We start from the raw sequence: 24,337 nt of genomic DNA, 5'->3' as shown, positions 1-24,337 counted from the left end.
GCTATGAGTCGGGGCTGACTCGACGGCAAACAACAACAACAATTTATGGCAAAAATAGACTATTAAGCATAACTCAAATGCACAAACAGCAGAAGAGTAACTAGATGAATGGGACCGTCTCAAAATGAAAATTTTATGTGCTTCAAATGTCTTCTCCAAAAGAGTAAAAAGATAATCTACAGATTGGGAAAAAATATTTGACAATGACATATCTGACAAGGGACTTATCTAAGGGACTTATCTCTAAAATTTATAGAAAACTTTAACACCTCAATATCAAAAAGACAGACAATCCAGTTGAAAAAATGGGCAGAAGATATGAATACACACTTCACCAAAGAAGATATTCAGGCATCCAACAAACACATGAAGAAATGTTCACAATCATTAGTCATTAGAGAGAAAAAATCAAAACAACAAGAGAGACTTCCAGAAAGATGGCAGAATAGGCAGAAAAACTGCACAGACCCTCTTCAACAAAGAAAAGGGGTACCAATTAACACAGATACAGAAGATAATCCTGGAGACCTGAGCTTTTAAGGGAAGGATACAGAAGAGGACTGGAATCTAATAGAAGAACATGCATAAAACACCAAAAAAGGAGACATATGGAGCTGCAGTCTTCGGCGATCCTGATGGCATGGATGGCTTAGATATTGCCAAGTGGTGTTGGGACCTGAGAATTGAATTAAAGATTGGCCCTGCTAGCCCAGGGCTGCAAGAAGGACTGCACTAGTGGCTGGTGAATAGAAGGGGAAGCAGGGAAGAGGGAGACAGGCTGAGCCGTGGACTTTTGGCTGTCCAGAGGTCACAGCCATTTTGAATGTTTAAAAGCAGCTCCACCATTTTGTATATTTAAAGCAATAGTGTTCTCTCAGATTCTAGGCACCTAAGAATAGGCTCCACTTGCTGGGGACTGCAAGCACATTCGAGACGTGAACACTGGAAATGTGTGATATTTCCCTGGTTACTCTTATACCCCACACCCTCTTGGTGAATGGAGGTGCAGCCATCACTCACTCTCACCCACCTTCTGGGCTTCCAGGAATTCCATCCCAGTCTGTGTCCTCAAGCAGAGCCTGGGTGCCCTGCCCCACCCAGATTTTTTTTTTTTTTTTTCCTTTTTGTTCAGTTTGTTGTTTTTGTCTGTTTAAAATTATTTTTTCTTTTTTTTTTTTTTTTATTATTATTCTTTATTCTTTCCTTCCCAGGTTCTACTTTTCAGCTTTTTCTCTCTTCTCTGTTCCTGGTTCCCATTTTTTTCCTCTCTCGTGGTTCTCCCATTCTTTGTTTTTCTTTTAGCATTTTCCCCATTTTTTCTTCAGTATTCACCTACTCTACCTGTTTTCTCTTATTGCTCCATCCTCACATATTGCAGATTTGTTTGCTTAGGTTTTGTTTTTTTTTCCCAGTGATTGTTCCTGTGTGTTATGCAGTGTGTTTTTTTCCACTTGCTTTTACTTTTTTTTGAAGGTTTTTTGATTATTGTTTTTGTCTGAGTGGAAGACAGCAACGGTGCCCTTACAACACAACCATACACACACCTCCTGAAGATCCACTTACTGAGTGAAAGCCACCACTTCCTTCTCCACCAACTGGCCAGCAATAAATGACCACCAAGAAAAGCCTGAATCACCCTTAATTGCTCTTCACAAATAGTTAACAGAGATCTAAATACAACAATGTTACAATGTCTGGGAGACAACAGACCATCACAGTACACACAAAGAAGCAAGATAAAATGGTAGAAACAAGGGAGCAGGATACAGATCCAGAACACATCCCTGAGGAAGAAGCAGCATTGGAACTCCCTGATAAGGAATTCAAAAGAATTATACTTAGGTACCTTCTAAGGATTGATAGATAGATCGAGGAAAACACTGACAAAATTCTAGAACAATTTTGCAAGAAAATACAAGAACAAAATGACAAAATAAAAGAAACATTAGAAATGGTACAAAATCTATAGATAGAAATCCAGAAGACTAATACTACATTTTCAGAAATAGATAACACATTGAAAGAGCAAAGGAGGAGAATCAAATTAATGGAAGACAAAATTAATAAAATTGAAGACAAATACCTGAATATGTCTCTGCAAAGGGATCAATCAGAAAAAAAGATCAAAACAAAATGAAGAAAGCCTAACGTTCACGTGGGATACCATCAAAAGGAATAACCTACATGTAATCAGAATTCCAGAACAGGAAGAAAAAAAAAGAAAACAACTGAGAAAATTGTCCAGCACCACTGTTGGAAGAGAACTTCCCTGGTATGATGACAGATGAGAATATATCCATTCAGGAAGTCCAGTGAACCCCAAACAGGATAGATTTAAAGGAAAATCACCAAGCCATATCATCATCAAACTCATCAAAACCAAAGGCAAAGAAAGAATCCTGAAAGTAGCATGGGAAAAATGAAAAGTTATTTACAAAGGACAACCAAGAATAATAGACTCTGATTTCTCAGCAGAAACCATGCAAGTAAGAAGGCAATGGGATGGTTATATAAAACCCCGAAAGAGAAAAATTTCCAAACATGAATTATATATCCAGCAAAACTGTTCCTCAAATACAATGGTAAAATTAGGAGATTTCCAGATAAGCAGAAAATAAGGGAATTTGTTAAAACCAGACCAACCTTACAAGAGATACTAAAGGGAGTCCTTTGATCACAGAACTGATAATAGTAAACAACAACCAACGATTATTACACAAGATGACACAACCCAGAAACCACAGCTATGGACATATCCAAAGTAAAATGAGCTTACAAGATTGTAAACAGGGAACCAGAGACATCAATTGGCAAGTGAGGACAACTACAAACAAAAAGAGGGAAAAGACTGTGTAGTTACAGAACTTCTAAATGGGCAGGAAGTCAAGAGAGTTGCAAGATAGAATGGACTATTCTAAACTCGGGGAGAAAATTATAAATCACAGGGTAACCTCAAAGAAAAATGATAAACCTTCACATCACAATAAAAAAGAGGACAAGCACAAATATTTAGCAAATACTAAAACAACAGCAACAAAGGAAATGATAACATAATTCATAAACATAATGAGCTCAGCACAGAAAATTAAATGGAACAAAGAAACCAGGAACACCATGAAAAAACATATAACAAAATGACAGCAACAAATTCATACTTGTTGATAACTACACTGAATATCAATGGATTAAATGTACCACTCAAGAGACGGAGAGTTGCAGACTAGATAAGAAAACATAACCCATCAATATGCTGTCTACAAGAGACACACCTTAGTGACAAAGACAAAAACAGACTGAAAATCAAAGGTTGGAAAAAGATATATCAAGCAAAGGGCAACCAAAAAGGAGCAGGAGTGGCAATGCTAATTTCTGATCAAATTGACTTTAAGACAAAAACCACCAGGAGAGACAAGGAAGGACATTATATAATGATCAAAAGAACAATGAGATAGCATCTTGCCCCAGCACTAATAGCAAAGTACAAGACAGAAAATAAATGCTGGCAAGGATGTGAAGAGATTGGGACTCTCATACACTGTTGGTGGGACTGTCAAATGATACAACCCCTGTGGAAATCAGTATTGTGATTTCTTAAAAAGTTGGAATTAGAAACACCATTTGATCCAGCAATTTAGGTATATATCCTAAAGAAGTAAGAGCCAGGACAAGAACATATATATGCATACCCTGTCCACTGCAGCACTATTTACAATAGCAGAAAGATGGAAACAACCTTACTGCCCATCAACAGAAGATTACATAACCAAACTATAGTACATATGCACAAGTGAATATTATGCAACACTAAAGAATAATGTAGAATGTATAAAGCACTGCATAACGTGAATGAACTTGGAGAACACTATGCTGAGTGAAATAAGTCAATAGAGAAGGACAAATATTGTATTAGTTCATTATTGTAAAAAGTCAAGGAAAGGTTTATATATGGAAGGAAACTTTCTTTTTTGGGTTCAAAGGGTGGGAGGGGAAGAGAGGGAACAGTGCTAGATAGGTAGAGACAAATATTGATTTGGGTAAAAGGAAGGGCAATGTACCAAAAGTGAGTGATCAACATGGTGGCACTGAGGAAGGAGAAGACATGGGAGGTACAGACAACAGAGATAAACCCTTTTGCATGTATAGCCACCTTGTCAGTGATGACAATCACTGATCTACAGGTAGATAGATGGGTGGATGGTCTGAATGATCAGATATGTCTAAGCAGGGGGTAGTGTGCCTATGACCATGTATGTATAGAATTAGCAGACAATGTTTCTATATGCCTATATGCATGTCCTGTAAGAATGTCCAAGTGTATAGTAGAGTTGACAAGGAGCAAGTTTGTGGTGGCTTCTTGGCCACAGCCAGCTACCTGGAGGGAGTGAGTTGGGCCTGTGGGCTCAGGACCATGGTTACAGGGGACATCAAGCTCAATTGGCATAACATACTGCACAAAAACATTGTTCCACATCCTACTTTGGTGAGTAGTGACTGGGATCTTAAAAGCTTGCAAGTAGCCATCTAGATGCAACGATGGCTCTTTTGTCATCCAGAACAAAGAATAATGAAAAAAACCAATGACACATGGAAATAATTAGCCCAAGGGACTAGTATACCATGCAATCCTTAGTCTATACGACCATGAAACCAGAAAATTAGATGGTGCCCGGCTACACCTGTCAACCACTTGGAGGAGGATTTATGTAGGAGATCCTGGATAGTGTGGTACAAACAATACGGTAAAAATTCAAAATCATAAAAAAAAAAAAAAAAGTACCAGGTTTGCTAGTCTGATAGCATCTAGTGTGACCTCTGAGATTATGCCTATAGCTACTCTTCAGGTCTGGAATCAAACTCACTCACTCCTGTGGCTTGCAGCCAAATAATAGACAGGCATATGGGTGAACATTTATATTAGGCAGATACACTATTTGGAGGAATCAATCATGGGACAACAGAAGGGCAGTGTTTGCATAGCTTGGGGGGAAGGAATGCATGGGAGAGAAGGACATGGGGAACAGGTAACTATGGAGAGGAAGTGGGAAGAGGGCTGTTACACTGTGGGGAACTGCAGTCAATGTCATAAAACAAAATGTATATGAACTGCTGTATAGAAAATGAATTTGCTCTATAAAGTCATCTAAATCACAATAAAAATTTTAAAAAACCCTCATATTTTTAAAGATGATGATATTTTCTTCAAAAAACATTTGTACCTTTGTCTAAAATCAGTTGGTCATTCTGGGTTTTCTATTCTGTTCCACTGATGCACATGTCTATCCTTCTGCCAACACCATACAGTCTTAATTACTGTAGCTACAGAAAAATTATCGAAATTGGGAGACTACTTCTTTCCACTTTATTCTTTTCAAAATTTTTTAGTTTTCTAGTTTATTTGCTTTTCCATATAAATTTTATAATAATCTTATCTATTGTTGTGGTTATATGCCATCGAGTTGGACCCAACTCATAGCAACCCCTCCTTGGTTTTCTGAGGTGGTATCACTACAGAAGTAGATTGCCCAACCTTCCTTCCAAGGAGTGGCTGATGGGTTTGAACCGCCAGCCTTCTGGTTAGCAGTCAAGTGCCTTAGGCACTACACTACCAGAGCTCCGAATCTTATCTATAGGTACAAAAAAGTTGCTGGGATTTGGGTACGAATAGCATCAACCTTCTATAACAATTTGAGGAGAACTGACATCTTTACTCTATTGAGGTTTCCAATGGTGTATTCCTCCATTGGAAAGCCATAGTAAAAAAACAAGCAATGGATCTCTATGACTTTCTTCAGGTGCTTTAGGCCATTGCAAAACATAGCATTTATGTATTTTTCATTCAATAAATAAGCATTCTGCCAAGTACTATTCTAGGTACTGAAGATACAACAGTAACCAAATAGACGATCAATCCTGTCTCACTGGGGCATAAAGTCTATTGGCAATGAAAGATTCCCCAGAGTGCTGCTATGGATGTCTCAAGATAACATACTCTTAGCTCATGTTGTGGAAAGAGTAGATTTTGAGTCAAATTCTAGCTATGCTACTTATGAGACATGTGAACTTGAGAATCATTACCATCTCCATGCCTCAGTTTTTGTATCTGTACAATGAGGAACATAGTATCTCCTTCAACGTTGTGAAGATCAAATGAGATAACATGCACAGAAGAACCATAGAAGTGCCTGCCATCTTATAGTCACTGAAGACATGTGACTGAACTTCTCTATTAGCATGTTTTTAGTGGAGAGCTCTTCCAGAAACACCAGGAGGACAATAAGAATTGTCAAAGGCAGCTTTTTTGTTGTTTGTTGTTGTTGTTGTTGTTGTTAAGAGTAGCCCATTTGCATCGAGACTTTTAGAACCCCAAGCAGCTAAGAAGTACCTCTTTTAATGAGATTTTCTTGTCTTTCCCATCCCAGATACAGACTCTAGGGCTTGAATGATAAGAGATTTGCCCCACTGCCTCTAACATGAGCCATCATTTGTTTTGAAGACATTGGTGAGGTTTTCAACAATAAGTAAGGCATGCTATGAGAGAGCCCATCACATCAAAAAGTCTTAATAAGTTTCAGAAGGGAATTAATGTTTGACTGTGATTCTGATAAAGGCAGCAATAAGGCCAGGGATGATCCAGCCATGCCCTGTGATAGTCAGTTATATGGCTAAAGGCTCTCAGGCATCAGTCATACAACCCAACATCAAAACAACGAAAACTCATCAGCAATTCTAGTAATGAAATCGATCCCATTTCTCCACAGGTTTTTAATGTCATACAGAGTTTGCAAGCTGTTGTCTCTGAGGTCACGGCCTTTAAGCCTTTCTTACCTGTTGTACTAGGATATCTCCAATTCGGTTGATGACAAAATTCCTATCATTATCAACACAGGATTCCTGCCTTCGCTCCTTCATACTATAAAAGAAGTGCCTATGGATTTCAAGTAACTCGTCTAAACAGGGGAAGATTTTATCCACAGTGCCATGGTCGAGCTGCAGCTCCTCTTTCATCCCTTTTCTGAAGATCTCGGACATGATGAAGAGGGTCTGGATGTGATGCATTTCTGTTTGCATGAGCTCTGAAATGTGAGCAGAAATAAGCTTTAAGAGGCAAGTAATGCACTAAGAGGAACACATGTTAATTGCAACAAAAGTAATTATTCCATACACAATCCTGCAATAATGAAACCGAGTAAAGTAAAAACTTATCTTCCCCGACTCTGGTACCGGATGAGAACAGATAAGTAAACTAAATTACCCCCAACTATTTCCCCCACCCTGGTTAAGACAGATAATTAGATAAGACCCCCCCCCCATGGGACTAGATGAGTAAATTAAATTAACCCCAACTATTTCCCCACCCCAGGCAGATGAGTATTCATTTCCCCAAAGAACTGAATGGAAGGAAAACATTTATTTCCTGCAGGTGATAGACTCCCTAAAAGTGTCTTAGAAACAACTTGTAAATTAACTCTGGCCCATGGACGTGCACAATAGGGCAAAAAGGAAGTGCCTTAGAAAACAGCTTGTAAATTAACTCTGGCCTGCAGTGCAAAAGGGCAGAAAAGAACAAAAGTTAATGAAGGACCCTCTCCTCTCTGCCCTACCCCCTATCAGCTGATGGCAGGAAGCTGGTGTGATTCATCCGCCTCCAGGCAGACGGAATCAACAGTCATCCATTTCATGCTCAATTCCTCAACCTTTTGTGAATACTTACAACCCCCTCTCCTGAAACCTACAAAAATTGTATTTGATGGCATCTCGCGGGAGTCAGATCTGGGTACGAGGATACCCCTACTCCTTGCATTGCCGCTTTGCAATAAATAATTTTCTTTCCTCTTAATCTCAGTGTGTAAACTGTTTTGGCCTGACTGCGCTTGGGCAGGGACCCGCCTTTGGTCCTATAACAATAACAGTAATCTGTGAGAGGATACATAGATACACACAAGCTGAGCAGGTATGGGAAGGTGAATGGGACTATACCCATGAATATATATAGGTTTGACAGAGGATATTTCTACATATGTATTTGCATATGCTGCAAATATATCCATGAATGTAATAGGGCATACAGAGGACAAAGTTATGTAAATTCTTAGCCATAATCAAACACCTTGAGGGAATGAGTTGGTCGGCCTGGGGCTCAGAACCATGGTCTCAGGGGACATGAGGGTCAATTAGCAAAACATAGTCCACTAAGACAATGTTCTGCTTCCTACTTTGGTCAATAATGACTGGGGTCTTAAAAGCTTGTGAGCAGCCATCTAAGTGCAGTGCAACTATTGGTCTCTACCGATCTGAAGCAAAGAAGAGTGAGGAAAATCAAAGATGCAAGCAAACAATTAGTTGAAAGGACTAACAGACCTTAATTTAGTGTCTTACAGACTTAATTTAGTATCTAAATACTACATGTTACATAAATAAAAAGAAGCAATGTTTAGAACAATTACATTCCTTCCACTATAGAAATCAGCACTGCACAAACATTAAGTTTTTTATACTATTTTATTTTTCTACATACTAAAAGAAGTGTAATTTAAGTCTATTGTATAAGAATTGAATGAGTCTGCAACTCTCATATTATAACTAGCTAGCATCTAGCAAGGAACCAGGTCTTATTCATACCTTCTGAATGCCCTATGATACCTAACTTTGTTTGCTTGTTTGCATTAAGTAGGAGCACAATTAATTTGGTGAATTAAATATAATAAAGTTCTTAATGCAGACAACAGTAGGTCCTTTCTATTTGTCAGATCTGTCTTCAAAATTCCATTTTCTCCAGGAAAAACAAAAGAATATATCAAGCATATATCAAAGGATACTAACAAGAAAGTGAAAAGACAACCTACAGAGAAATATAGAAGATAGTTACATGTTACATATCTGATAAAAGACTTGTATCTAGAATATATAAAGAACTCTTATAATTCAATTAAGACAACTCGTTCAATTAAAAAAGGGGCAAGGGATATGAAAAAATATTTCTCCAAAGAAAATATACAAATTGCCAATAAGCACATGAAAAGATACTCAACATCATTAGTCATAAGAAAATGCAAATCAAAACAACAAGACATCACTTCACATCCACTTAAAAAAAAAAAAAAAAACCACTGCCATCGAGTCGATTCCAACTCATAGCAACCCCCATTGGGTTTCCAAGACAGTAAATCTTTACTGAAGTAGATTGCCCCGTCCTCCTTCCACACAACGACTGGTGGGGTTTGAAACATCAACCTTCTGGTTAGCAGTCAGATGCCTTAGGCACTATAAACAGGTATTGTTGAGCACAGGGAGAATGCAGCTGCTGGTGAGAATGCAAAATGGTGCAGCTACTTTGGAAAGCAGTCTAGCATTCCTCAAGAGTTTAAACATAGAGTTACCATATGACTCAAAAAATGCAAACACTCCAAAATATCCAACAACTAATGAATGGGTAAACAAAATGTGGTATACCACACAATAGAATATTATTTAGCCATAAAAAGAAGGAAGTACTGGCACAAGTTACAACATGACGAATCTTGAAAGCATTATGCTAAGTGAAAGAAGCTAGTCACAAAAGACCATATATTATACATTCCATTTATGTGAAATGTCCAGAATAAGCTAATCCAGAGAGACAGAAAGCACATTAGTGGTTACCAGGTGCTGGTGGGAGGGGGCTGTGATGAGTGACTGCTAATAGGTACAGGGTTTCTTTTCAGAGTGATGAAAATTTTCTGGAATTAACTGGTAGTGATGCTTGTACAACTTTGGTGAATTAAATATAATAAAGTTCTTAATGCAGACAACAGTAGGTCCTTTCTATTTGTCAGATCTGTCTTCAAAATTCCATTTTCTCCAGGAAAAACAAAAGCATATATCAAGATATATCAAAGGATACTAACAAGAAAGTGAAAAGACAACCTACAGAGAACTATAGGAGAAGATAGTTACATGTTACATATCTGATAAAAGACTTGTGAATATATTCAAACCACTGAATTGTATACATTGAAAGTGTAAATTTTATGATATGAGAATAATATAGCAATTTAAAAAAATGCATCATGAGAGAAAACAATAACTCAAACTTTGTAGTAGTACTAGAAGTATAAATTCTAGACTAAGTAATATTCCCAAAGCTCACTGTATTTTGAGAAAGAATCTGGAATACTATGGAGCATAAATAGATCTAAATGTAGTTTTATTATTTTCTCTTTAATAAAAAATATCTTTAATTGTTGTTGTTGTTGTTATGTGCCATGGAGTCATCTCTGACTCATAGGAACCTTATGTACAACAGAACAAAACTCTACCAGGTCGTATGCCAGCCTCACAATCCCTACTATCCTGAGAAAATCGTTGCAGCCACCGTGTCAATCCACCTTGTTAAGGACCTTCCCCTCTTTTGTTGACCCTCCACTTTACCAAGCACGATATCCTTCTCCAGAGAATGGTCCCTTCTGACAAGACCAAAGTAGGTGAGATGAAGTCTGGCCATTCTCGCTTCCAAGGAGCATTCCGGCTGCAATTCTTCCAGGACAGATTGGTCCTGGAATTTAATTAGGGACTCACTAATTCAAATTAAAGGAGCTCTGGTGGTGTGGTGCCTGAGGCACTTACTGCTAACCAGAAGGTTGGTGGTTCAAACACACCAGCCACTTCTCGGAAGGAAGAATGGGCAATGTACTTCCATAGTGATACTATCTTGGAAACCCAAGGAGGGCTCGCTATGAGTCGGATCCGATTCAATGGTATTAAGTTTGTTTTTTTGTTTCTTAATTTAAATGAAAGAGCTCTGGTGGCACGGTGGTTAAGGCATTCAGCTACTAACCAAAAGGTCAGTAGTTTGAACCCGCCAGCTGCTCCATGGGAGAAAAAGGAGGCAGTTGGCTTCCGTAAAGATGTACAGCCTTGGAAACCCTATGGAGCAGTTCTACTCTGTCCTACAGGGTAGCTATGAGTTGGTATCAATTCAATGGCAGTAATTATTTATTTATTAACTTTAAATTAGTAGTGTAGTAGTAGTAGTAGTAGAAATATTTAATATTTTTAGGACCTGCTCTCTGCTAAGTACTTTATCCAGTCACTTATTTCATTTAATCTTTTCATCAACTTACCCCTTTTGACTCAACACGTTTAGAATTCTTTACCTCAATTTCACAAGGTGGACAATGAGGAAGAGATGGTAAAAGATTTGCCCTCAAACACCTGCCTTTCTGACTCCAAAGGCCACACTAGGGACTGTACCACATGACAATTCATCCCAAATGGGTCAGAAATTAAGAAAAAATTACAATATAAAATAAATTGCATGTGAACCATTAAAGGGACAGCATTTTCCTTACCAAAGTGACTTCTACCTACTCAGTGCTAGACAGATTTCAAGGCATGCTCACACATCATCTCACTTGACCTGCAGAACCACCATCTGCTCAAGGTGAGAAGGTGTTTTGATTGCCAGTGGACATTGTTGGCAATACAGGGATCACATATACAGGCCTAGTGCAATCTGAGAGCTAATCTCATCTTTAACGTAGGGTATCTTCTTAGCATGCACTTTTTAGCATTTCCTTGCTTTGCTAAATATACTTCAAATGTTGTTTTTTGAAAGCTGTATTATTTCCTAACTAGACTATAATTTCGACTTCCCCTAATGCAGACTGGCTCCTACCCTCTATGCCCAACAGCATAAAATTGTAAAGTCTCACCAGAGTTGAACTCTGTACTCCGGACTTCAGCACAGTTGTGCACTGCTCTAGTCCAGGAGCTGCTGTCCCACTGCTGCTGACATGAATGGTACCCATGGCTGTGCAGAACAAGCTATACAGCCATAGGCAGCAGCCTCCTTTACCCAACAGTAAATTAGGTGGAAGTTCACTGTGATTTTTATATAGAAGGGATCAAAGAATACAAGCCAAGCCTAAGTGAACTTGAAAAGGGTATGAGGAAAAAAAAATTCTAAGTATCTTTCTTTATATCTGGAATATCCAATGCCTCATATAATATAACATTTTAAACTTAAGCAATAGAGATACTGAGGTCCAGGTGAATTAAATAATTTGAGATCACGTACTAGAAAATGGTAAGAATTAGGGCTGGAACCCAAGCCTGTGTAGTTTCCAACCCCATGTTCTTTCCTCTGTACTACACTGCTTTGATTCCAAGACCATATTTGAAATGCTTACCAAAAATGACATCCTGTCTTTTGATGACATCCTTCTCCTGCCTACTGCAAAACGAGGGATCCACCACAAGACTCCAAGATTCTGCTTCAAATTCCTGGGCATCATTGCTGAGGTCGCTCCACAGAGAAGAGTCCACAACATCTAGGATGTGGTGAGAGAGAAAGCAAAGGCCAGAAGTGTAGTAATGCACATAACACAAACAGCTTCACAAGGACTATGTTTATGGGCTCATTCCAATAAATCAACCTGCTGTGGACATAGAAACAACTAAGACAAAGTATTATTAATGTGGAGCTGAAACAACTCAAAACCAGATTACTGAACTGATCCAAATCAGACAATTTTCATGAAAAAATCAGATATCAAAATCATGATTATGGGTATATGCAACAACAACAAAAAAAAAAACGTGAAGAATCTTTTATTTGTTTGCTTTGGCTCGTTCTATTTTAGTTTTATTTTTTCTAACCTTGGAATTGACAATTCTAAGGTTCATGTAGACTTTTGAACTCAATTATTTCTTTTGCCAGATTATTGTGTGGCGTAGTGCCTAAGGCATTTGACTGCTAACCAGAAGGCTGGCGGTTCAAACCCACCAGCCACTCCTCAGAAGGAAGAGTGGGTGATCAACTTCCATAGAGATACCACCTCGAAAACCCAAGGAGGGGTCGCTGTGAGTCAGAACGGACTCGACAGCAGTGAGATTGTTATTGGTTTTTTTTGGGGATTGTGTACTATTTATTCAAACCTGAATTCTGTGCTGGTCCACTAATTTGCTGTTTACTTGGCTTGCTGCTTTTAACATAAACATGAAACTAAGCGAAGAACTTAGGGTCACATTTGAGTACAGATTTTTCTGACAGAATTAGACGACACATACACATGCACAACTTTCAGGAAAACGAAATCCTATTTGCCCCAAAGGCACTCATTAAATGGATTCCAACTCCAAAGCAGTAAAGATGAGATGACAGTGGGCTTAAAGAGCTTAAGTTTAAAATAAAAGAAACAGATTCTTAGGGCAGAGTTCACTCCTTTCCTTTTTTACTACTCTCCTTTCTTTGGTTTTCATTCACTTTCAAAATGTCTTGGATTTAACTGATTCCCCAGGTTAAGTTCTAGCCTGCAAAAGACACTTAAAGAATGCTTTTATTCCCCCCAGAAGTAGAAGGCAAGGAATGGGGGTAATAATCTCAGAGATCTAGGCAAGTCTAGTACTTATTTTTAATGTATGATCATATTTCAATTTATCAATAGCAGTAAAAAAAAATAAGTAAAAAACATACAAGCACACAATATATTTCATTCTCTTCATTATGTTTATGTCATAGTTTTAAAATATGTTTGTTTAAAATATGCATCATATTGCCTTGGCCACTATCTGCTAGTCTCCCCTGGGGTTAAATTTTGACTCATTTTATAAGTAGAAACAAAACCTAAGAGGCATCATAAAACAGAATTGTTTTAAAAAGAACAAAAGAAGAGGCTCCCATATTATACCCTTGAGGAACTATTCCTTTTGGCAAATGTTCACAGTAACGCAAGAAAATGCAAAGGGGTCTTCCTCTCACCTTCCATTATAAAGGACTCCGTGGAGGGAGAAGAGCCCATGGACTGGATGAGCTCATCGGAATGAGACCTGCTTCTCCAGCTGCTACCGTCACTCTCAGACTCCAAGGATGTCCCTGACCTCCTGAAGCTATGAGGAGGGAGAGGAGAAAAGTTAGCCCTAGCAGCACCTCTGAGTTTTTAAGATTTAAAAACACACTAACCCTTACCTTTCCAAGGTGGTGCCTGGAACACTTCTGGACAGTGGATGGACCTGCCCTGCAGTTTCTTTCCTTCCAGTTGGCAATCCAATGGGTACGGAAGAAGAAGGGTGCAAGGAGAAGCCAGGTTGTGGAACGTCTCTAAATGAGGAATCTGGAAATCAGAACGGACGCTTTATGTATAGTGACATAATTACAAGTACAGGCAGTCACCCAAAAGACAGAAAGCAAAACACTTGAATGGCTCACTTCGAATGTGTCGCATGCTCCGTCTTGAAACCAGTCTTCCTGCCATATCGTTATACCTGTTTTGAATGTCCCTTCCATTTCACACCCTCCTGATAACCATGCCTGCTTCAGAACATCCACTTGGAGACTGCAGGGGTTTGGGACTATACACACAAACAAGAAAATGGAACGGGGAAACCCCAGGCCAGCCTTCCTATAAACCACTGCTTGTACTCCTTAGAGCCAGCTTTACAGACATGCAAGGTGTTATTAGCATTATTACTAGAATGCAGACAGTGTATATAAACAAACATACACACACTCAGAGTGTCAACTGAATGGAATGTTGCTATGAGACTTTTTTATGGGATAAGAATTTTAGGCAAAAGAAACCTTTAAGAAAAGCTTGGCTGTTTTCCCTTACATGCTGAAAACTAAGTAGTGCTTCACTATCTTTCTGGTCAATTCTATCATGTACATGGACGCATCTGTACTTGATGTGTACTATAAATGACTCTCAGAAAAGACTTCAATCTAATATTACAGCTGTAGCATACATATTCTCAAGCAGAAGGGAGGCAAATACTCATATGGATCCAGGCTTTAGTTTAATTTATTCTTATGGCTCCCACATAAAGAGAAAGAATAGATGGTATTTTTTTTTTCAATTTAATATGCCTTGTATTTTTACATTTAACCTTTTGCAATTAAGAAGTACTTTACAGCTGATGTCATTGGGACTCTGTGTCAAGGCAGGGGAGTTAAGTCACAGCTGATGCATATTTTAAATGGACTAAAATGTGCTAACTTAACCTGTGTACCATCACATCCAATGGCTTGTTACCTTGAATTTGCATACATAATAGTCCCCAGGTTGAAGTAGTTTTGAAAATACTGCTTATATTTTATTGAAATATTGAAATTAAAATTTACCATGCATATAAAATGCCTACCACATGCCAAGCAATGTAATTTAAGGCAGAAGAAATTACAAAATCTCTCACAATAGATCAAAGGATTTTCAAACTTAAGAGATACTGGTGTGACTGGCTCATGCACGCAACTGTCAAATGCCACTGATGATTTTCAAGAGAAATTCTGTATATAATTCAGTATATAATTCAGAAAAAAAAACCCTACCAAGTTTAATCATATCGCAAACTAAATTCCAGTATGCCTTGAAATTTCACTGTCATCCTAAAGGTGTTAACACTATCCCTGCTTCAAGCACAGTTTATAAATAGCACCAAGTCACTGTAGGAATAGACAACAGTGACCAATAAGACTCTATAGACTCCAAACATGAAGATTTTTTTCCCTCATATTCTGTGATTCTGAACAACCATGTGGTGTATACTGGTATAGATAAATATATGCTACTGCTAGGAAAACAAAATTATGTACATTTAAGTAGTGTTTCTGTTTCCCCTAAAAGATTGTGATTAAATGAATAGAGCATGTTACATTAAAGAGTATCTCAGAATTGGGGCAATATGGTAGTATCTCCTCCTTACCCCCCTCTCCCATTATAAAAGATCAATAGAGTCTACATAATCCAAAAATTCTTAGGGTGGCATAGAAATTTATTACCATTCATGACTATTTTGTACAACTAAAAATTATGTCCAGCACATATTATGAAATAAGAAATAACTGAGCAAATAAGAAAAGGACATACTTTACATTGGAAAAATGTGTGGTATGTATTAAATTGAAAAGAATTCTTGTCATGTTCCACATCACTTACTTCCAAGGATGGTCTGTGGTTTGTTCTTGTTATATTTCTCTTGGAATTTCTGGGGGAAAAAAAAAAGATTAGAAACACATAAAGTAAGATCAAAACACCATTAGACTACAAGAATGTACACACCATTGCTTAGATTAAGGGTTCTTAATCTATAGTTTTCATTATTTTATTTATTTCCAGCAAAGAGGAATTCAGAGCAAAAAAGAAAAAGAACATTAAATGCAACAAAGAAAAACTGATGACAATGAAATTTTATCATAAGTTATAACTAAGGAATGGCTCATGAATACTCATGACTTCATTCAAAGCCTCGGGAGAACCAGAAATGGCCAGTCCATGTGGCCACACACAGGCTACAAGAGGAGTTGTTATCAACAATGCCTTTCTCCTACTGTTTCTCCTTAGTCCTAGCTATCCCTCCTGACTGCAAGACACAACAACTACATTAAGCACTAAAATGTCAAATTCTAGAACAGTCCTCAACTCTGCTCATCTGACACAATGTGTTTCAATTAAATCAGAGGTTTGTGACTCCAAGTTTCCTTTGAAAGTACCATCAGGCTCATCCACCATCATTTTTAGCATGATTTCTAGTTGCAGGGAGAGTGGGGAGGACAGGATCACAGATACCTCCATCTACTCAGGCCCCCAAACACAGAACATTCCTTTAGTCCAGTTGTCTTCAAAGCATGTCTCTCAGCCCAGCAGCATCAGCCTTATTTGGGTTGTTAGAAATGCAAATTCTCAGGCCCTAGCCCAGACCTACTGAATCAGAAACACTGGGAATGGGGCCTAGCAATCAGTGTTTTAACAGATTCCCAGCTGATTCTGATGCTTGCTGCTGTTCAGACACAACCGTTGATAACTTCATTCCTATCTGCCTGTGGTTTGCACCGGTAAACCTAGCATATCCTGACAGAAAGCCTGACCTGTCCACACCTCAAAATACAATGCCCAGACTGGAGCTATTCTCTATTTCTAAAAGTACACAGTTAAGTAACTACACTTTGAGCATGTGCTATTTTATCACTATAATGATCACTTTAGAAATAAATCTAGTGAGTAGTAAAAGAGACATTACTCAAACAGACATCATGATGCAACAAATCTCTATATAAACATATAATATCCACATATGACTGTGAGATTACCTTGGTACACGGAGGTACAGCATCTTTACAACCCTTATGTACATGTGTATTACAGTCTGAAAGAAAGGGGAAATATATAAAAATTCCAAGTCTTACTTAATTTAATCTGAAATGAATAAAACTATATCATGCAATTACTGGTTAATACAGTAATAACACATAAACATTAAAAATATTTAGTAAATGTAACAAGAAGGAAAGGAAAATATTTAAAATCACAGGTAGCTTCACCACTCGAACACAAATGCACTGTTAATATTTTTAATTTCCATGGAAATATTGTTACCATTCTGTACCAAACTAAACCCATTGCCATTGAGTCAATTTTGACTCATAGCAACCCTATTAGAATAGAACTGCTCCCCAGAGTTGCAAAGGCTGTAAGCTTTACAGAAGCAGACTGACACACTTCTCCAGGGGAGTGGCTGGTGAGTTCCAACTGCCAGGCTTTCAGCCAGCAGCCGAGCACTTTAACCACTGTACCACTAGGGCTCTTCCCTCTGCACTAGTGCTTATAAATTATGAAACCTGGAATCATCCATGACACACATTTTTGTGATACTTCTGCATCTACCTGAGAACACCTTTACTATTATATGGATAGTAAGTAAGGGATTTCTGGCAATCGGCTGATAGCACAACTGTCCACTCCCACACAGGGAAAAGGTCTATGAACACAGAAAGAAAGAAATTCACAACAATGCTGAACAAAAATGTATTGCCAAGATCTGACAGGAATTCCTACAAACTACAAGTTTGATGTTGTTGTCATTATGTGCTATTGAGTCATCTCCGACTCACAGCAATCTTATGTACAACAGAACAAAACACTGCCTTGGTCCTGTGCCAGCCTCATGATGCAGCCACCATGTCAATCCATCCTGTTGAGGGCCTTCCCCTTTTTTGTGACTCTCTACTTTACTGAGCATGACATCCTTCTCCAGAAAGGTACCTTCTGACAACATGACCAAAGTAGGTGAGATGAAGTCTGGCCATTCTTGCTTCCAAGGAGCCGTCGGCTGCCCTTCCTCCAGGACAGATTTGTTAGTTCTTTTAGCAGTCCACGGTATTTTCAGCATTCTTTATCAGCACCATAACTCAAAAGCATCAATTCTTCTTCGGTTTTTCTTATTCATTGTCCGGCTCTCATATGCATATGAGGTGACTGAAAATATCATGGCTTGTGTCAGGCACACCTTACTCCTCAAGAAGACATCTTTGCTCCTCAGCACCTGAAAGAGGTCTTTTGCAGCCAATTTGACCAGTGCTATATGCTGAGGGAGCTCTGGTAGCATAGTGGCTAAGGCACTTGACTGCTAACCAGAAGGCTGGCGGTTCAAATCCACCAGCCACTCCTCGGAAGGAAGGTTGGGCAATCCTACTTCCGTAGTGATACTGCCTCGGAAACCCAAGGAGGGGTCGCTATGAGTCGGGGCCGACTCGACGGCAAATAACAACAACAACAACATATGTTGTCTGATGTCCTGACTGATGCTTCCATTGGCATTAAATGTAGAAACAAGTAATGTGAAGTCTTTGGCAACTTTAATCTTTTCTCCATTTATTGTGAGGCTGCTTACAGGTCTCAGTTGTCAGGATTTTTGTTTTCTTTATATTGAGCTGTAATCCATACTGCAGACTGTATTCTTCAATCTTCATCAGTAAGTGCTTCAAGTCATACTCACTTTCAGCAAGCAAAGTTGTGTCGTCAGCATATCGCAGGTTGTTAATGATTCTTCCTCCAATCTTGATGCCATTCTTCTTCACATAGGCTGGCTTCCCGGATTATTTGCTCAGCATACAGATTGAATAAGTATGGTGAAAGGATACAACCCTGACACACTCCCTTCTTGACTTTAAACCATGCAGTGTCCCCTTGTTCTGTTTGAATGACAGCCTCCTGGTCTATGCATAGGTTCCTTATGATTACAATTAAGTGTTCTGGAATTCCCATTCTTCTCAACGTCATCAACAGTTTGTTATAATCCACACAATCAAATGCTTTTGCATAGTCAATAAAACATAAGTAAACATATTTCTGGTATTCTTTGCTTTGAGCCAAGATCCATCTGATATCAGCAATGATATCCCTTGTTCCACATCCTCTTCTGAATCCAGCTTGCACCTCTGGAAATTCTCTGTCAACATACTGCTGCAACCATTTTTGAATTATCTTCATTAACATTTTATTTGCATGCAATATGAATGATATTGTTCAACAATTTCCATAATTTCCACATTCTGTGGGCCCACCTTTCTTTGGAATGGGTTCAAATATGGATCTCTTCCAGTCAGTTGGCAAGGTAGCTGTCTTCCACATCTCTTGGCAAAACCCAGTGAGTGCCTCCAATGGGACATCCATTTATTGAAATATCTCAGTGGGTATTCATTCCATCAATTCCTGGAGCCTTGTTCTTTGCCAATTCCTTCAGTGCAGCTTCTACTTCTTCCTTTAATACCATCGGTTCTTGATCATATGCCACCTCCTGAAGTGAATGAACACCAACCAGTTCTTTTTGGTACAATGACTCCATGTATTTCCTTCCATCTTCTCTTGCTGTTTCCTGCATCATTCAATATTTTCCCCATAGAATCTTTCAATACTGCAACTCGAGGCTTAAATTTTTTCTTCAGTTTCTTCAGCTTGAGAAATCCTGAGCATGTTCTTCCCCTTTTGGTTTTCTAACTCTAGGTCTTTGCACATTTAATGATAGCAATTGGCTTTGTCTGCTCAAGCTGCTCTTTGCAATCTTCTGTTCAGCTCTTTTATCTTGTTTATTCCATTTGCGTTAGCTACTCTCCACTCAAGGGCAAGTTTCAGAGTCTCTTCTGACATCCATTTTGGTCTTTTTTTCTTTTCTCATCTTTTTAATGATGGTTTGGGTTAGGCGCATCTTAGTATTCAAGGAGATATCTTTGCTCTTCAGCACTTGAAAGAGATCTTTTGCAACAGATTTGCCCAATGAAATACATCGTCTGATGTCTTGACCATAGCTTCTATTGGTGTGGATTGTGGAACCAAGTATTATGAAGTCTTTGAAAACTTCAATCTTTTCTCCATTCATCATGATGCTGTTTATTGGTGCAGTTGTGAGGACTCTTGTTTTCTTTATATTGAGGTGTAATCTATACTGCAGACTGTAGTCTAACCTTCATCAGCAAGTACTCCAAGTCATCCTCACTTTCAGCAAGCAAAGTTGTGTCATCTGCATATCTCAGGTTGTTAATAATGAGCCTTCCTCCAATCCTGAAGCCACATTCTTTTTCATGTAGTCCAGCTTCTCAGATTATTTGTTCAGCATAAAGACTGAAAAAGTGTGGTGGAAATATACAACCCTGATGCCCTCCATTCCTGATTTTAAACCATGCAGTCTCCCCTTGTTCTGTTCAAATGACAGCCTCCTGGTCTACGTACAGGTTCCTCATGAGTATAATTAAGTGTTCTGGCATACAGGTTCCTCATGACTACAATTAAGTGTTCTGGAATTCCCATTCCTCTCTATGTTATCCACATTTTGTTACAATCCACACAATCAAAAGCCTTTGCACAGGCATAAGTCTGATGTAGTCAAATTCAAAGAGAAAAGTTTGCAGCTTGCCCATGTTTTACTTCATAAAATAATTTAGGATCATCTCACTGAAAGAAAGCATACCCTTTCCCTACCCCTTTCTGCCCACTGGCTCAGAGAGCCAGGATATCCTCACAGAAGCTGTACCTATGTAGGTACTACTTTCTGCCAGCCTGCAATCTTCTTGTCCTCTATTTCTTCTCATCCTCCCACCACCTACCTACCACTACTCCCCACCGCCACCCAGTACATACACACATTCACACACGCTGTGTCTGAGATGGGAGAACATGTGGTTTATCATTAGAAAGAATCTTTCAGTGGGAGTTAGAAGATCCCTTTAGGTTCATCATTCCACTAGGTCCAACAAAGCCACACAGGATGAGCTCCTAAATCCCACTGAAAACTAGGAAGGAAATGAGCTCAACAACTATTCTCTAGCTATAGGTCTGAAAAGTCATTTTTGTCAACAACCCAATGGACATTGTAGCAGAGCTAAGGGTAATCCAGCTACCAGTGCAGGTGGCAGATATGGAAATCAGAAGGTTCTTTCCTCATTCCAAGATGAGTGAATGAAAAGAAAGGAAAAACTAGAAGCTATGAGATACCACAGGCAAAATTATACTAAAAACTCACAGGAAGAGCAGGTCTTGAATACTATTAAATCCAGAAATAGAGAAGAAAATTCTAGATAAATAAAATGTGTTCTCTATTATAAGGGGCAGATCTCTGTCAATAAAATAGGACCAAAACACCATAAGGGGAAAACAAGAAGATTCAACAATAGGCCAACAAAATAAAATAAAAATGCAACTTTGTGAAATGAAAAAGGAATCCAAAGAAGGTAAAAGGATAAGAGGAGAATTAAAACTGAATTGAGAAGAATCAGTGTGACAAAAATATCAAAGCAGTGATATGAAATAAAACTTGAAAATTCCTTCCAGAATTCAGAGAAAAAGAGGGTCTAATTACAAATTGGAAGATTTCATATAACGAAGACAGGTAACAAAGGTCACACTTGTTTAAGGAAGAAATTTTAACAAATCAGATCAAAAGCAATCGTCAAAGTGACAGCTAACAAAAATTTCATGAAGCTGGGAAAGAACCCAAAAGAGGGCAAAACAAAAGGTCTCACAGTTTCCTAGGAAAAATAATTAAATGACATCCATACTATAGAGATATTCTGACAAAATCCTTATGATTAAAAAATTAAAAGAAAAAGACTTTGAGCATTTAGATAGAAAAAGCAAGTTATGAACAAATGAATTGGGACAGGCAAACCCTAGACTATTCTACAATAATATTAAATGCCCAAATAGAACAGACCTGGGTAAACAGAGCTTTGCGGGAAAGAAGTTTTGGCCTGAGAATTTAATTAGCCATAAATTGTTCTTCGTTTGTGAAGGATCCAAAGATTTATTCTTAGATACGCAAGGTTTCAGAAAATAAATCACTCCAATGACCTTCTTGAAAAAAAAAAAAATGTTATCTGAAATCCTGCTCTAGCCTATTGAATGTTGAATCAAAATTAAAAGTTCAAAACCGGATCAGCTGTACCTTAAAAAAAAAAAAAGCAACAGTAAGCTTTGATGCCAGCTAAGAAAAATTCACATCTAAAAAAATGGTTATAAGTGCAATTACAGAATTGAAAACAAATATTCTTGAAGTATATTTTTTTCTTAAAATATTAATCATATAATGTAAAAATAATAATTTAATAATAATAATGTGGCCACAAAATTCAGATTATATTAACTGAGGCTAGGGGGGGCAATCTACTTCTGTAGTGATACTGCCTTGGAAACCCAAGGAGGGGTCACTATGAGTCGGGTCCGACTCAACAGCACATAAAAACAACAACAACAAGGGGGAAAACAGGATAAAAATAAGAGGGGGAAAAAAAGGAGTATTAAATTATTAGTCTTACACATTCTTAAAGATATCATTAGTAGGTATTAAAAGGTAGTATTCTTTCCAAATCCCTAAAAAAAAGGTAAAAAGCAAACAACATATGATCTTAATAGCCAAAATCAAGTATCAAGGGAAATAGCAAGGAATTATTTAAACTCTAAAAAACAATTGGTAGACATAACATTGAAAGTAAATGAGAAAAACAAGCTGTTTTAAAACGAGATCTTTCAGTTACATTACAGATTACCCACCGCTATATTAAAGACACACAAACCCAAAATAAAAAAAAAAAAAATTAAGAAAACAGAAATAGTTAAAGGAAACATGAACAAAAAGAATATTAATTTTATATGAAATATAATTCAACACAAAATGAATGACATGAAAAGAGTAATTTCATGTTGATAAAAGTTAAACTGTGCAATGAAGGCATGATCTGGGTACTTCTGCACCATACAATGTAACATACAAGTAAGCAAAACTTACTAATAAACAAAACAAAATTTACATAAATACAATTTTTGTGGAAAACTAGCAACTCAGTCTTTAAAAGAGAAAACTACAAAGAAAACCAGGACTTTAAATATTTATATTATATTTTATATCATGTTTTTAAGATCAGAAATACTAACCTTTACGATTAAAAATAAAAATATGCCTATGGAATACGATTAATTACCAAAAACTTCAGAGATAGCACACATCATATTCTCTTACCCAATGGAAAAAACAAAATGTTAATAACCATTCTAAACCATCAACCTCTCTCCCCCTTCTTGCCCCCAAAAACTGTAAATCTTAAACCTTCTAAAACACGGTGGACAAAAGGGGCAAGCAAAAGTACTTTTTGATCCATTCAGAGCAGTGGCAGGGGTGAAAGGTGTTTGCATTTTATATATATTTTGAGGACAGAGCCAAGAGAATTACTGAAGGATTGAATGTGGGATGTGAGAGAAAGAGGGGTAAAAAGACTCAAATTTTTTGCATGAGCATCTAGTTGGAATGATGAGGTTGCCATTAACTGAGAGGTTTAATTCCAGGTTTTAGGTGGGTACAAGATGGTAAGTTTAGCAGCTCAGTTTTAGACTTGTAATGTTTGAGATGCCATTTAGACAAGCAACTGGAAACATCGCACAGTAAAGTATACAAGTCTGGGTTACAGGAAAGATGACATTTGTGGACTCAAAATACTGACTCCAGCCATTGTCAGCCATGGGTTAAGTTGTTAGACAGCACTAAAACTGTTTATGTAAATGTGTTTAGCAATGGATCCTATTTTCAGGGAGTTTTCTGTCTGGAGAGACAAAGCATAAAGATACAACCAAGAACTTACTGGAACACTGGAGTGACTCCTTCCCCAGGAGTGTTTTATCACAAACCAAACACTGCAGAACCCCAGAGAATGTTCCAGGGACAAACTGATGTCGACTCAGTTTCTCTTTCTCTTTGGCATCCTTACTTTTTGTCTTCAGATATAGCAGCAGCAATAGGAGAGTGTGGGAAAATGAGAAAGAGAAATAGTGTGAGCTAATCTGCTTACAGAAGTCAACCAAGCAAAGTCTCTGCACTTCCTATTATAGCACAAGGACTGCAAAAAGTACTACTAACAACAGTAACATCAAAATGTAAAACTCCCTAAGATGGAATTGTCTTCATATTTCTAACGATTTGGACAAAATTCCGTAACATGCATAGAGGTTTTCAAATATGAATGTATGAACTCTAAGATAAATGATATTAAAGGGAAAGTGGAAACTACATTAATTGCTAAGAAACTGAGCCATCTCTGTTTTAT

The 24,337-nt window shown here is 37.9% G+C and overlaps 1 protein-coding gene across 1 annotated transcript in view; it reads right to left on the bottom strand.

Annotated features, from left to right (window-relative positions):
• The window catches only part of ARHGEF28 (Rho guanine nucleotide exchange factor 28), a 223,182-nt gene that overhangs the window by 129,955 nt on the left and 68,890 nt on the right, over positions 1-24,337 (bottom strand). The window contains exons 8-14 of the mRNA XM_042781320.1: positions 23,876-24,008; positions 17,063-17,118; positions 15,912-15,960; positions 13,946-14,090; positions 13,739-13,866; positions 12,168-12,308; positions 6,826-7,073 (exon numbers count right to left, since the gene is read on the bottom strand). Coding sequence (XP_042637254.1) covers positions 6,826-7,073; positions 12,168-12,308; positions 13,739-13,866; positions 13,946-14,090; positions 15,912-15,960; positions 17,063-17,118; positions 23,876-24,008 — 900 coding nt within the window. The remainder of the gene's footprint in view (positions 1-6,825; positions 7,074-12,167; positions 12,309-13,738; positions 13,867-13,945; positions 14,091-15,911; positions 15,961-17,062; positions 17,119-23,875; positions 24,009-24,337) is intronic.

Source organism: Orycteropus afer, unplaced genomic scaffold (genome assembly GCF_000298275.1).
Source record: "Orycteropus afer afer isolate SDZICR_OR568_19922 unplaced genomic scaffold, OryAfe1.0 scaffold00104, whole genome shotgun sequence".
In the NCBI taxonomy this organism is placed as follows: Eukaryota; Metazoa; Chordata; class Mammalia; order Tubulidentata; family Orycteropodidae; genus Orycteropus; species Orycteropus afer.
This window is presented reverse-complemented; position numbering and strand designations above follow the sequence as displayed.